This window comes from Symphalangus syndactylus, chromosome 12 (genome assembly GCF_028878055.3).
Source record: "Symphalangus syndactylus isolate Jambi chromosome 12, NHGRI_mSymSyn1-v2.1_pri, whole genome shotgun sequence".
Lineage (NCBI taxonomy): Eukaryota > Metazoa > Chordata > Mammalia > Primates > Hylobatidae > Symphalangus > Symphalangus syndactylus.
The window spans coordinates 24,697,013-24,709,804 of NC_072441.2; the positions used below are offsets into that span (position 1 = coordinate 24,697,013).

The 12,792-nt window shown below is 44.0% G+C and overlaps 1 protein-coding gene across 9 annotated transcripts in view; it reads left to right on the forward strand.

Annotated features, from left to right (window-relative positions):
- Positions 1-5,204: 5,204 nt before the first annotated feature.
- Positions 5,205-12,792, forward strand: part of CTH (cystathionine gamma-lyase) — a 40,186-nt gene continuing 32,598 nt past the window's right edge. For 2 of the 9 annotated variants that reach the window (XM_063625317.1, XM_063625319.1), the window contains exons 1-2: positions 5,205-5,477; positions 9,348-9,516. In XM_063625317.1, coding sequence (XP_063481387.1) covers positions 9,349-9,516 — 168 coding nt within the window. In that variant the 5' untranslated portion in view covers positions 5,205-5,477; position 9,348. Of the gene's footprint in view, positions 5,478-6,214; positions 6,317-8,196; positions 8,797-8,872; positions 9,517-12,792 lie in introns of those variants that run through there. The other 7 variants (XM_063625323.1, XM_063625324.1, XM_063625322.1 and 4 more) reach the window with 5 other exon arrangements.

Below are 12,792 nucleotides of genomic sequence, written 5' to 3' on the forward strand. Positions count from 1 at the left end.
GGTGAACAATATCAATTTCATTATATATAAAGGCAAATAAGCACATCAAATAAACTACTTTCTAAGCAAAAATGTCAAATTTCCTGCAGGAACCACAGCTGGGCCCTGGGCTCAATTCCTTGGTACATGCCAGTCTGACACAAGGAGTAATCAATGGCCCTTGGAGTCCTGTCCTACCTATGAAAGAAATATGTGAAATTTCTCTATTATTCCTTCCTTCTGACTATAATCTTCTCTCACTGCCCACTCCTCTTTAGGGATCCTCCATTTCCCAATTGCCTGCATTTTGACACTTGATACTGTGAAAAACAGAGTAAATCAACAAACTAATTCACTAAGATGGTAATGACTAATTATATTTATTAAAGTTTCTGATCTTGTGTCCCCTGTACTATTACGGAAGAAGCTCCCAGACCTCTGAAGTGAGTGACAGGGGGACCCCAGGACCTAGAAGCACGCACCTTAGCATGAATAGCACTCCCTTAGTGAGCCAAATGCACACCTGGGCCTCTCTCAGGATGACTTTCCAAGCCTACACCTCTTTTGTTCCCCCTACAAACAGCCCTCTGGCAAGCCCTCTCTCCCTAGCTCAGCCAAACATACCTGGCTTCCTCTTAAACTCAACCTGACACTTAAGAAAAATATACACACAAACACACAGGCACAGGTACAAACTCACACATGCACATAACATCACAAAGAAACCTAGAAAACGGTGGGGACTGTTTGAAGGGAGGGGTATTTTCTTCTCTTTATCATTCTTTCCTAAGTTTTTGTGGAGTTGATTTTAATTACTAATTCAATTTGAATATCTAATAACAAAATAAAGATGTGATTTTTAAAGAAAAAAGACATTAATAACTAAAACATATTATCTCCCTCTCACATCCCTAATTCTTTTTTTTTCTTTTTTGAGCGGGAGTCTGGCTCAGTTGCCCAAGTTGGAGTACAATGGTGAGATCTCGGCTCACTGCAACTCCACCTCCTGGGTTCAAGAGATTCTCCTGCCTCAGCTTCCCAAGTAGCTGGGATTACAGGTGCACGCCACCACACCTGGCTAATTTTTGTATTTTTAGTATGGACAGGATTTCACCAAGTTGGCCAGGCTGATCTCGAACTCCTGACCTCAAGTGACCTCCCGCCTCAGCCTTCCAAAGTGCTGGGATTACAGGCGTGAGCCACTGCGCCTGGCAACACAGATGATAATTTAACTGCGCGCCACCCCTGCCAATGCCACATGCTTCCCAGGATATCTGTTTCCCAAGATTTACCCTCTTATGGTCACTTTACTCTCCAATCTCTAGTACCAAGCAAATCTCAAATTACCCCCTACAGTTTTTCCTCTCAGCTCCATTGGAACCCAAGTGTGGAATTCAGCCACTTTTCCTTGATTTTTATTAAAAAACATTTCTATATTGCAGACTTTAGTGGAGGTTCTGGGGAAATGCATAAGGTTTATGTCAATGCTGCATGAATAATCTAAAATTGCTACGAGGCTTGTTTTTAAAAATGTACCCTCAATATGCCTGCTGACTTGGGTGCAGTCTCTAGCTGTGTTGCTCAGCTGGTGTGCTTTTCCCTCTGTCATTCCTGCTTGATTGCCGTTGGCAATTCCTCCCTCTCATGGCCTCCAAGTCTCTCCCTGTAGCCTCTACCCTACCTGAGACCTTGCTTTTCACATCCCAAGGCTCATCCTTCCATACGCTCTGCTTCCCCATGGCATGATCTCTCCTCCATCCACCTGTGCAAAGAAAAGTGACCAATGTGGAGATTATTTCTCTGCCGATATGAAGTATGCCACCCCTCTCCTGGAGTTAATTTCAGTTTCATGTCACATTGTTTTTCCTTTGCAACTTTGGTCACTGTTAAGACTTAGTACAGGTTTGGCTCCCCGAACTAATTTCCCTGACCCACTACCCCTAACCTTCCTATCTCCACCCTATTCTCATCAAGGTAAAGTGGCTCTCTTTTTGCAAGATCCTAAGAATACACATTTTAGGAACCTCTTCTCTCCTAGAAGACTACATAATTCTCAAATAAAGAAACCAAATCTTATTTGTTTATTTAATGCCTCGTTTCCTGACAACATCCCTTTGATAATTATGTGCGTAATAAATGTGTTTTAAAATTTTCATACCTTAGAAAAATTTGCATGTCGAGAGGGCAATCTTTAATGTCTTTTTAACCCTTGGAACTCCTAATTATTCATCAAGATTTAGCTTAATTTTCTGTCTTTCATGAAATTTTCTCTGAGTCGCTATAATACTTTATTCCCACCTTTATTATAACAATACAATCTTCTCTTTTCTTTTTTCTGGGCACGGCGGGGACAGAGTTTTGCTCTTGTTGCCCAGGCTGGAGTACAATGGTGCAGTCTCAGCTCACTGCACCCTCTGCCTCCCTGGTTCAAGCGATTCTCCTGCCTCAGCCTCTGGCGTAGCTGGGATTACAGGCACCCGCCACCATGTCCAGATAGTTTTTGGATTTTTAGTAGAGACGGGGTTTTACCATTCTGGTCAGGCTGGTCTCAAACTCCTGACCTCAAGGGATCGACCAGCCTCGGCCTCCTAGTGTTGGGATTACAGGTGTGAGCCACTGCACCTGGCCAAAATTATTTTTCTTTAATGACGAGGTTGTCAAATGAATGAATTTAGAAATTTTATTAACCTTCCCAATTTTGGCGTAAGGGCCTATTCAAACACAGCTGCACTAAGCTAAATTACACAATCTAAATCATTAAAGTAGTTGGATAAGTGTCAAAACTTCTGGAGGGATTCCACATTGACTTCATTTTACTTAAAGCACATTTCAAAGCAAACACGTGTTGGTAACAAAGATCTCTACTAGAACTGAACAGCAATACCGCCAAGGTATGCCTGTATGTAGTGTTTCACTAACATTTCTGGCCACAGAGCCATTTGTTCATTACAGACTTTTCTAGGGACACAGTTTGGGGTGGTTTGGTCTATTAAATATGTCTTATATGGCTGGCTTTTTTTCCTAGATACCACAATCTTCAGTGTAAGTTCATTTTCTCCCAGATTTCTCTATATGTCTTCATTGTCAATCCATTCTTTTTGTTGATAAGCTTAAATTCAGAGCCACCCCGTTAATTCCTTTATCATTGTTCTCAACTGGAGTTGTTGTTTTGTGATTGGAAAGATGTGGGGTTGTGCAACTAGCCACCAGGGAAGTTAAATGCCCTGCAATTAGCCAAACAGTCCCGCAACATGGAGAATTGCTCCCCCTAAAATGTTTTCTCTGTGATATAAAGTTATAAGCAAAAAAAGTCAAGAGCTTTTCAATTGCTGCATTACTAGTTGAACAAGACATCTGCATGTCTGGATAGTGCAAATTACCTATCTTTTTTTTTTTTTTTTAATCTCTGTGCCAGTTAGAAACATTGCTTACTTTCTGTATTGGACCCCACGACTTCTGCATAGTATTCCTCTTCAAAGGTACTGCAAATATCAGTTTTGACAGAAAAATATCAAAAGTAGCTCTCTGACCTAAGTGCTTCCCATTTATTCTACTTGCCTTATACCCTTTTCCTGGCCTGCCAGAAGCTTTTAATAACCTATTTTTGAGAACTGCCAAGTATTATTTTACCCATTTTACAGAAGAAAGTGAGACTTACGGAGATTAAGTCAATTGCTCCCTCAAAGTCACAGAGACAGCAGGTTCCAGAGGTGAGCTTCAAACCCAAGCATTCTGACTCCAAACTTCAGGTGCTTAACTGCTACGTCTGAGTTGTTATTTATGTCTTTCAGTCATATTTGACTCCTTTTACATCATTGGGGAATGCATCCAAATGATTTTGGGATTACTTCTTCATCTTAAATGTCTGAAGCTGTACTCAATTCTCAGCCTAGATACTCGCTGTATTACTATGAGTATGTCGCTTATCTTCTTTGTATCTGTCGCTAAAAGAAAGCAATTGTGCTAGCAATTTGCTCTCCAGTGTCTCTTGCTATTAACTTTAATAATTCCATCAATATCTAGACCTTTTTATTCTCAAGACATATAATTTTCAATTATGCCATATCAAAACATACTTGATATTGTGTCCGGAATTGGTGGGTTCTTGGTGTCACTGACTTCAAGAATGAAGCCGCGGACCCTCGCGGTGAGTGTTACAGCTCTTAAGGTGCCGCCTCTGGAGTTGTTCGTTCCTTCTGATGTTCGGATGTGTTCCCAGTTTCTTCCTTCTGGTGGGTTTGTGGTCTCGCTGGCTTCAGGAGTGAAGCTGCAGGCCTTCGCGGTGAGTGTTACAGCTCTTAAGGCGGCGCCTCTGGAGTTGTTCGCTCCTCCCGGTGGGCTCCTGGGCTCGCTGGCTTCAGGAGTGAAGCTGCAGACCTTCGCGGTGAGTGTTGCAGCTCATAAATGCAGCGTGGACCCAAAGCGTGAGCAGTAGCAAGATTTATTGCAAACAGAGAAAGAACAAAGCTTCCACGCTGTTGAAGGAGGCCCCAGTTGCCACTGCTGGCTCCCGCAGCCTGCTTTTATTCTCTTATCTGGCCCCACCCACGTCCCGCTGATTGGTAGAGCCGAGTGGTCTGTTTTGACAGGCGCTGATTGGTGCGTTTACAATCCCTGAGCTAGACATAAAAGTCCTCCACGTCCCCATCAGAGCAGTTAGATTCCACACAAAGGCTCTCCAAGGCCACACCAGAGCAGCCAGACACAGAGTGTTGATTGGTGCATCCACAAACCTGGAGCTAGACACAGGGTGCTGATTGGTGTGTTTACAATCCCTGAGCTAGACATAAAGGTTCTCTACGTCCCCACCAGACTCAGGAGCCCAGCTGGCTTCACTCAGTGGATCCTGCACCTGGGCTGCAGGTGGAGCTGCCTGTCAGTCCCGCGCCGTGCGCTCGCACTCCTCAGCCCTTGGGTGGTCGATGGGACTGGGCGCCGTGGAGCAGGGGGCGGCGCTAGTCGGGGAGACTCGGGCCGCACAGGAACCCACGGAGGCGGGGGAAGGCTCAGGCATGGCGGGCTGCAGGTCCCGCGCCCTGCCCCGCGGGAAGGCAGCTAAGGCTCGGTGGGAAATCGCGCAGCGCCGGTGGGTCGGCACTGCTGGGGGACCCAGTACACCCTCCGCAGCCGCTGGCCCGGGTGCTAAGTCCCTCATGCCGGCCGCTCCAAGTGCGAGGCCAGCCAAGCCCACGCCCACCCGGAAGTTCCGCCCGCAAGCGCTGCGCGCAGCCCCGAGTTCCGCTCGCGCCTCTCCCTCCACACCTTCCTGCAAGCTGAGGGAGCCGGCTCCCGCCTTGGCCAGCCTGTAAAGGGGCTCCCACAGTGCAGCGGGGGGCTGAAGGGCTCCTCAAGTGCCGCCAAAGTGGGAGCCCAGGCAGAGGAGGTGCCGAGAGAGAGCGAGGGCTATGAGGACTGCCAGCACGCTGTCACCTCTCAATATGATTGCATAACATCTTTTTGTTACTATTTTAAAAAAATGTTTACACCAGGAAGTGAAGGTAGGTGTCATAAGTGCTATCTGGCTTGGTGCAGTGGCTCATGCCTGTAATCCTAGCATTTTGGGAGGCCAAGGCAGGTAGATCGCTTGAGCTCAGGAATTTGAGACCAGCCTGGGCAACATGGCAAAACTTCATCTCTACAAAAAAAACCCCACAAAAATTAGCCTGGCATGGTGGCGCGTGCCTGTAGTCTCAGCTACTTGCGGGGCTGAGGTGGGAGGATCACTTGAACCTGGGAGGCAGAGGTTTCAGTGAGAGCCAAGATGGTGCCACTGCACTCCAGCCTGGGGGAGACTGAGACCTTGTCTCAAAAAAAAAAAAAAAAAAAGTGCTATCGGACAGGCTTTGGACCATTGTAGTAATCTACAAGTGTACCAAATTTAGATCTTATATTGTAATATCTTCTTTCCCCTGATCCCCAAATTCGCTTCATAATTCTCATTATTTCATTGACAAAAGCCCAAGGATGAACAAATTGTTTTCCTTTGAGGTAAAACAAAACAGATCTAATAATTGCGTATGTTTATGCTTGATAATAATAATAATATATTTTATGAACATCCCTCCCAAGTCCCGATTGCACTGTTTTAATATTCAGTCACGGTATCTTTATTCATAGCCTGTCTTTAATGAGAGTAGTAGAGGTCTTTGTGAGTATACACAAGAAGTACAGTTCTATTTTCATAGTGTTTAAGAAGTACTTATTATAAAATAATGCACTCTGTGTTTTATAAAAGGATCAAACAGTAAAGAAATATAAAAAACGAGAAGTCTCCCATTTCCTCTAAAATATCTGCTTTTGCTGAACCTCCTTCCCAAGAAGAACTAATAATTCTTCAGTAAGTGTTATGATAGTTATTTTGTTGTATGCAACCTAATTTATATGAAAAATTAGCACACACCTCAAACTGTATACCATTTATTGGATTTAAAGTGGCTATCATTTAATCATTCAAAAAGCTTTTTTTCTAAATAAAGTTGTCTTTCTAAAATGTTTAAATTAGGGTTTTTGGTAGTATTATTATTGTTGAAAAGGTAATATGTGCCCATGATATAAAACTTGAACACAAAAGAGAATAAAATGTAAAGAAAATCACCTTTCCACTGCAGATCCATAGTCTCTATGACCAGAAGGATTTTTTTATATATTAAATCATAAATATCTGTTTAAAAATAATGCAACATAGTATATATTCTTTTGAAAAAGTGGAAGCATGATATATACGTTACTTTGCTTTGCTGTCTTAGATATTAGAGATCAATAGGCCAGGCGTGGTGGCTCATGCCTGTAATACCAGCACTTTGGGAGGCCAAGGCTGGTGGATCACTTGAGGCAAGGAGTTCGAGACCAGCCTGGCCAACATGGTGAAACCCCATCTCTACTAAAAATACAAAAATTAGCTGGGCATGGTGGCTGTGTCTGTAGTCCCAGCTACTCGGGAGGCTGAGGCAGAAGAATCTCTTGAAACCTGGAGGCGGAGGTTGCAGTGATCCGAAATGGCACCACTGCACTCCAGCCTGGGTAACAGAGCGAGACTCTGACATACCAGCACATCTCAATCTCTTCCTACTTCTTGGCCATACTGTAGCCATCACAGAGTAGTATCATAACCAGTTAACCAGTCTTTTAAGAATGAATAATTAAGCCATTTTTCACTCTTTTGCTATTAAAAATAGTAAGGTAGGTTTAAAAAGCATCCTTGCTCATCTCTGTACACATATTAAGAATATATCTAAAGGATAAATTCCTGCAAGTAAAATTTTCTACAAAAGAAATTGCTGAGTCATAGAAAGGGGATATTTTAAATCCTTGATACATAATAAGCTGTCATCCAATAGTTTTCTCAGTTTAAGAAAGTAAAAAAGGCCTTAGTTATAGCATTTGTATTGGGTGCTATCTTTTTTTTTTTTTTTTTTTTGAGATGGAGTCTCACTCTGTGGCCCAGGCTGGAGTGCAGTGGCATGATCTCGGCTCACTGCAATCTCTGCCTCCTGGGTTCAAGCAATTCTCCCGTCTCAGGCTCCCAAGGAGCTGGGATTACAGGTGTGCACCACTACACCCAGCTAATTTTTGTGTTTTTTGTAGAGACGGGGTTTCACCCTGCTGGCCAGGCTGGTCTTGAACTCTTGACTTCAGGTGATTCGCCCACCTCGGCCTCCCAAAGTGCTGGGATTAATAGGCGTTAGCCAATGCACTCGGCCTGGTGCTGTCTTCTGAATGATTCTTTATTACAGTACACTAAATAAAATGTCTGTATTTATGCAACTCAGGGTTTGTCAGCAAATATTAGAAGGTAAAACTAATTGGAACTGTTTTAGACCCTTTTGGCCCCTAAATGCCATATCATATTACACAAAAATACCCACCTATAGTTATACATAAATATTGAGGTGAGTTGCAGTTGATGTTATATTTTTAAAAGAAAAATATTAATTAAATATGTATTAATATACATTAGTGTTTTGAAGTCTATCCATTTTTTCCCCCAGCCATACAAAGTTTGGTAGGATTCTAAAAGCTTGTAGGCCCTCAAGCACCACTCCTCTAGTGCTTAGTGGGTTAAATGTCCCTAAAGCTAATTTGAAAAGCAAATTGCCTCATTCTTTCTCTTCATATCTTTCTTTCAAACTGTAAATTTTAAGAGCTGTTTATTCCTTATTCTCCTTGTTCTTAATTTGTTTAATAAAGTTTTAGATCTTTAGCGAATATTTTGCAACAACAGAAATATCCCCAAATTTCCTGGTGCTAGAAAACAGCCACAATAGTAAGTAGGTCAAGTCTGTATTGCTTAGGGAACAGGGAGATTTTTGTTTGTTTTAAAGCAGTGATTCTTCTGAGAGTAGGGCTCTAGGCGCAGGTGAGTGGTAAACAATCCTTTTTCCTGCAGGGATGTTGCTGTTAGTTGTGTGAAAGCAAAAGCATTTTGTGTAAGGATATTAGGCTCCAGTAAGTTTTTCAAAGCCACATTATCCTGTTCATTAGGGGGAGTTTCTCTCTGTACTTTAAAAGAAGATAATGATGCTTGAAAAAGCTCAAGATTGACTAACTTTTAGGAAGCTGCCAGAGTTCTGCACAGACGTCCTCACTACAGTAGCTTCGTTATGTCTTAAGAGCAATTTAACCTTCACTTCTAGTCATCGTTTGGTCGTCGTAAGCACTGGGTCATTACAGAGTTCAGTGTACCTAAAACGCAAGCTGTGACTGATGAGAATCCAAGCTGCAAACTGGGCGGCTTGGGCAACTGTTTTCTTAACCAATCTCCACGTTGTGGCTTACGTCTTTTAGCACCGCCCTCAGGGCAAAGGATGACGGTCAGAGGTAAGTCCCACAACAAGAGAGGGCTATTTATGTGGTCTGTTTACAGTTCCCCGGTTTCAGCACTAAGCCAGCTTTCCGCCAGGTCTCGGGCGAACCTCCGGCCTGAGGTCACACAGACGCCCGGGTGGCTCTCAGGAGCCAGCATGGCAGACTCCTCAGGACAGGTGCTCAGGAAGTTCGCCCGCGGGGACTAACACCACTTGGACCCGGGGACTCCGGCTTCACTCCACTTTGCGCACTGGGCGGGGCGGTCGCGGTGACGTTTCCGGCAACGCCTCTGCTGTCAGCCAATGAGGAGCGGGAGACGCGTCGGGCCTATTCTCAATGGGCCGCGCTGGTCCCGCCCCGCTGTGCTCGTGAGGGGCCGGCCGGCCGCCTAATAAAATCCACCCCACCATCGCGGTGTCCCACTTCAGCGCGCTCGCGGTCGGCTCTGCCCTGGTGCTTCAGCTCCTTCTCACCTGATCCTTCTGTCTCTCCCAACCGCGGACACCCGGCTTTCTGGTTATATCTTCGGTGTTCTTTTCCTCTCTCCTTCTTTCGCGGTTCAGCATGCAGGAAAAAGAGGCCTCCTCACAAGGTTTCCTGCCTCACTTCCAACATTTCGCCACGCAGGCCATCCACGTGGGCCAGGAACCAGAGCAATGGACCTCCAGAGCTCTAGTGCCCCCCATCTCACTGTCCACCACGTTCAAGCAAGGGGCGCCTGGCCAGCACTCGGTGAGCTGGGTCTGTCTGGGGCTGTCCACAGTTGGGCGGGAAAAGAGAGATGGCTTATGAATTTGACAGACATGTAAGTAATGTATAATATGACTTATAAATTAGGAAGGCAACCGAAAGATGTTTCTACGCTGTAATTCTTGCAGTACAGATTTGTATCGGATAGTCTAGGGATCGTATTTCTTTTGATAAGCAGGACTGGAAGGAGCCGTTTGTCCATCTTGCCATATAGATTTGGGCTGAAATTCACGTGATTTTGACAAATTTGCAATTAAAAATTGAAGGTCACAACTTTTTTGAGTTACTTTTAGCAGAATAAATTTTAAAGATGTAGTATGGAGTCAGCTTAGAGAATATTAAGGGTCTGATAACTTGACTAGAATTAAGATTGTTCCCAGTAGCTGTATTAATAGTTATTGAGTATCTACTATGTGCCAAATACATGCTTGTATATATCATGTGTATTAAATGTATTGTCTCATCTAATCCTAACAATCCTAGTCTGAACCAAATTCTCATTTTTTTCCCAATAAAACAGCTGAGATTTACGGAGTTAAGTAACTAGCCTTAGGCTAGTAAGTATTGGAGCTGGGATTCAAACTTTAGAAACTTGAGGTTGCTTTAGGAACCAATTCCTAGGCACTCAGCTACACTATGCTATCTCTAATAATGCTAGTAACAATTTAGCCTATTGCATCATTTAAGCACTGTTGGCTTAGTGATAAAGAACACAAGTCATGACCCGGTGCAGTAGTTTACACCTGTAATCCCAGCACTTTGGGAGGCTGAGGTGGGTGGATCACCTGAGGACAGGAGTTAGAGACCAGCCTGGCCAACATGGTGAAACCCCATCTCTACTAAAAATAAATAAGTTAGCCAGTAGCTGTAATCTCAGCTACTCGGGAAGCTGAGACAGGAGAATCGCTTGAACCCAGGAGGCAGAGGTTGCAGTGAGCCAAGATCTCACCATTGCATTCCAGCCTGGGCGACAAGAGCAAAACTCCAACTCAAACAACAACAGAAAAAGAGAACACAGGTCTTATAGTCAAAGGCTAGGTTTGCATTCTGACACCACTTCTTCTGAGCTGGGGGACCTTGGGCAAGTTAGTTAACCTGTCAAAGCCTCTGACTGATCCTGTACAAATGGGGATAATAATAGTATCTACCACATAAGTTGTTGAGATGCATTTAAGGCTGTATGGTACACAATAATTACTCTATGGTAATTTGTTTTTTCATGATGTTCACATTTACACTATTTCCATTTGATCCTCACAACAACCGGGTCACAGGGCAGGACAGGTATGATGTACTTTTTATAGAAAAGGAACTGACACAGAGTCACACATGAATGATCTGTAAAACATATGAAGGAGCCGTCTTTGTTAATCACATAGCTTTTTTCCCCCTTTTGGTGGCATACTTGATGGATCTTGGAGAATTTAAAAGTTGCTGAGATTTGTAAGAATTAGTTAAAGTCTGTAAGTCCAAAGCCTTGATTATGCTTTGGAAACCACTTCAGTGTGTTATATAAGTTGAGGAAAATCCTTATAGACAGTCCTTCGTTTTGTGAGATAGAGTTCTAAGGCCATTTCTACAACTGGTTTAGAATACTCTTTACTGTATTTTAGAATCAAAATATGTACACAGCATCTCTTTCTTTCTTTCTTTTTTTTATTTTTCAGGGAAAGTCTTACTCTGTCGCCCAGGCTGGAGTGCAGTGGTGCGATCTCAGCTCACTGCAGCCTCCACCTCCTGGGTTCAAGCGATTCTCCGGCCTCAGCCTCCCAAGTAGCTGGGATTATAGGCGCCTGCCACTGCGCCTGACTCATTTTTGTATTTTTTTTTAGTACAGACGGGGTTTCACCATGTTGGCCAGGCTGCTCTTGAACTCCTGACCTCGTGATCCACCCGCCTCGGCCTCCCAAAGTGCTGTAATTACAGGTGTGAGCCGCCGCGCCCGGCTCACAGCCTCTCTTTCAAACATGCAGTTCGTTTCTTGTTTAGGGTTTAATGAATGTGTAGCTGCCCAAGCTTTGGAACCTAGTGCAAAAGTTAACCATTCAGGTGTGATATTAATAATTAAATGTTTCCAGGAAGCCAGCAGGGATGGTTAAATCCACAAAAACTTTGCTTAATGTCTTTTTTTTTTTTTTTTTTTTTTTTTTTTTTTTTTTGTGAGACAGACTCTTCCTCTGTTGCCCAGGCTGGAGTGCAGTGGTGCAATCTTGGCTCACTGCATCCTCCACCTCCTGGGTTCAAGCGATTCTCCTGCCTCAGCTTCCCGAGTAGCTGAGATTACAGCTACCTGCCACCATGCCCAGCTAATTTATTTATTTTTAGTAGAGACGGGGTTTCACCATGTTGGCCAGGCTGGTCTGGAAATCCTGACCTCAGGTGATCCACCTCCGAAAGTGCTGGGATTACAGGCATGAGCCACCGCGCCCGGCCCTTTTTAAAAATTAGTTAAGACCACTAAAGGGAATTTGAAGAGCTGAATGAGAAACGTGAGGTACCTTTCTGTGGCAGAAGCCACATGAATCCAAAGTTGTTTTTTTTTTAATCTGCTGGGTACAGCGGCAGGTCATGATAGGAAGGTGATAGTGGGGAGTGGTAAGGATGTCCTGGAACCCTATAAAATATGTCTGCTCAGGCCGGGCACGGTGGCTCACGCCTGTAATCCCAGCACTTTCGGAGGCTGAGGCGGGCGGGTCATGAGGTCAGGAGATCAAGACCAACCTCGCCAACGTGGTGAAACCCCGTCTCTACTAAAAAAGTACAAAAATTAGCTGTGTGTGGTGGCGTGCCTGTAGTCCCAGCTACTCTGGAGGCTGAGGCAGGAGAATCGCTTGAACCCGGGAGGTGGAGGTTGCGCCACTGCACTCCAGCCTGGCAACAGAGCGAGACTCCCTTTCAAAAAAAAAAAAAAAGTCTGCTCAGCTTGTCATAAACAAGGGCACATAGCAACAAAACTTTTAAAAGTTATTATTAATACTGGGAGCTTCTGAATCAGAAACAAAGGTGAAAGAGTGGTTGTGTTTTGTTATGTGTTATGTGAAGCAGAGGGAGAAAATTATAGGACTTCTAATTAATGTTCAAATCCTTGGTTCGCAATCAATCCAGTTTTGACTCTCCCTAGGTACGAATTACATTTGGCTTCACTTTCCTCAAAGCCAGTCATAAGGATTAGGAGAATGACTGGATGACTATAGCTAGCAGGGTGCCATATATGTAAAAGGAGAATAATGCAATTTTTTTTTTTTTTTTTTCCGAGAC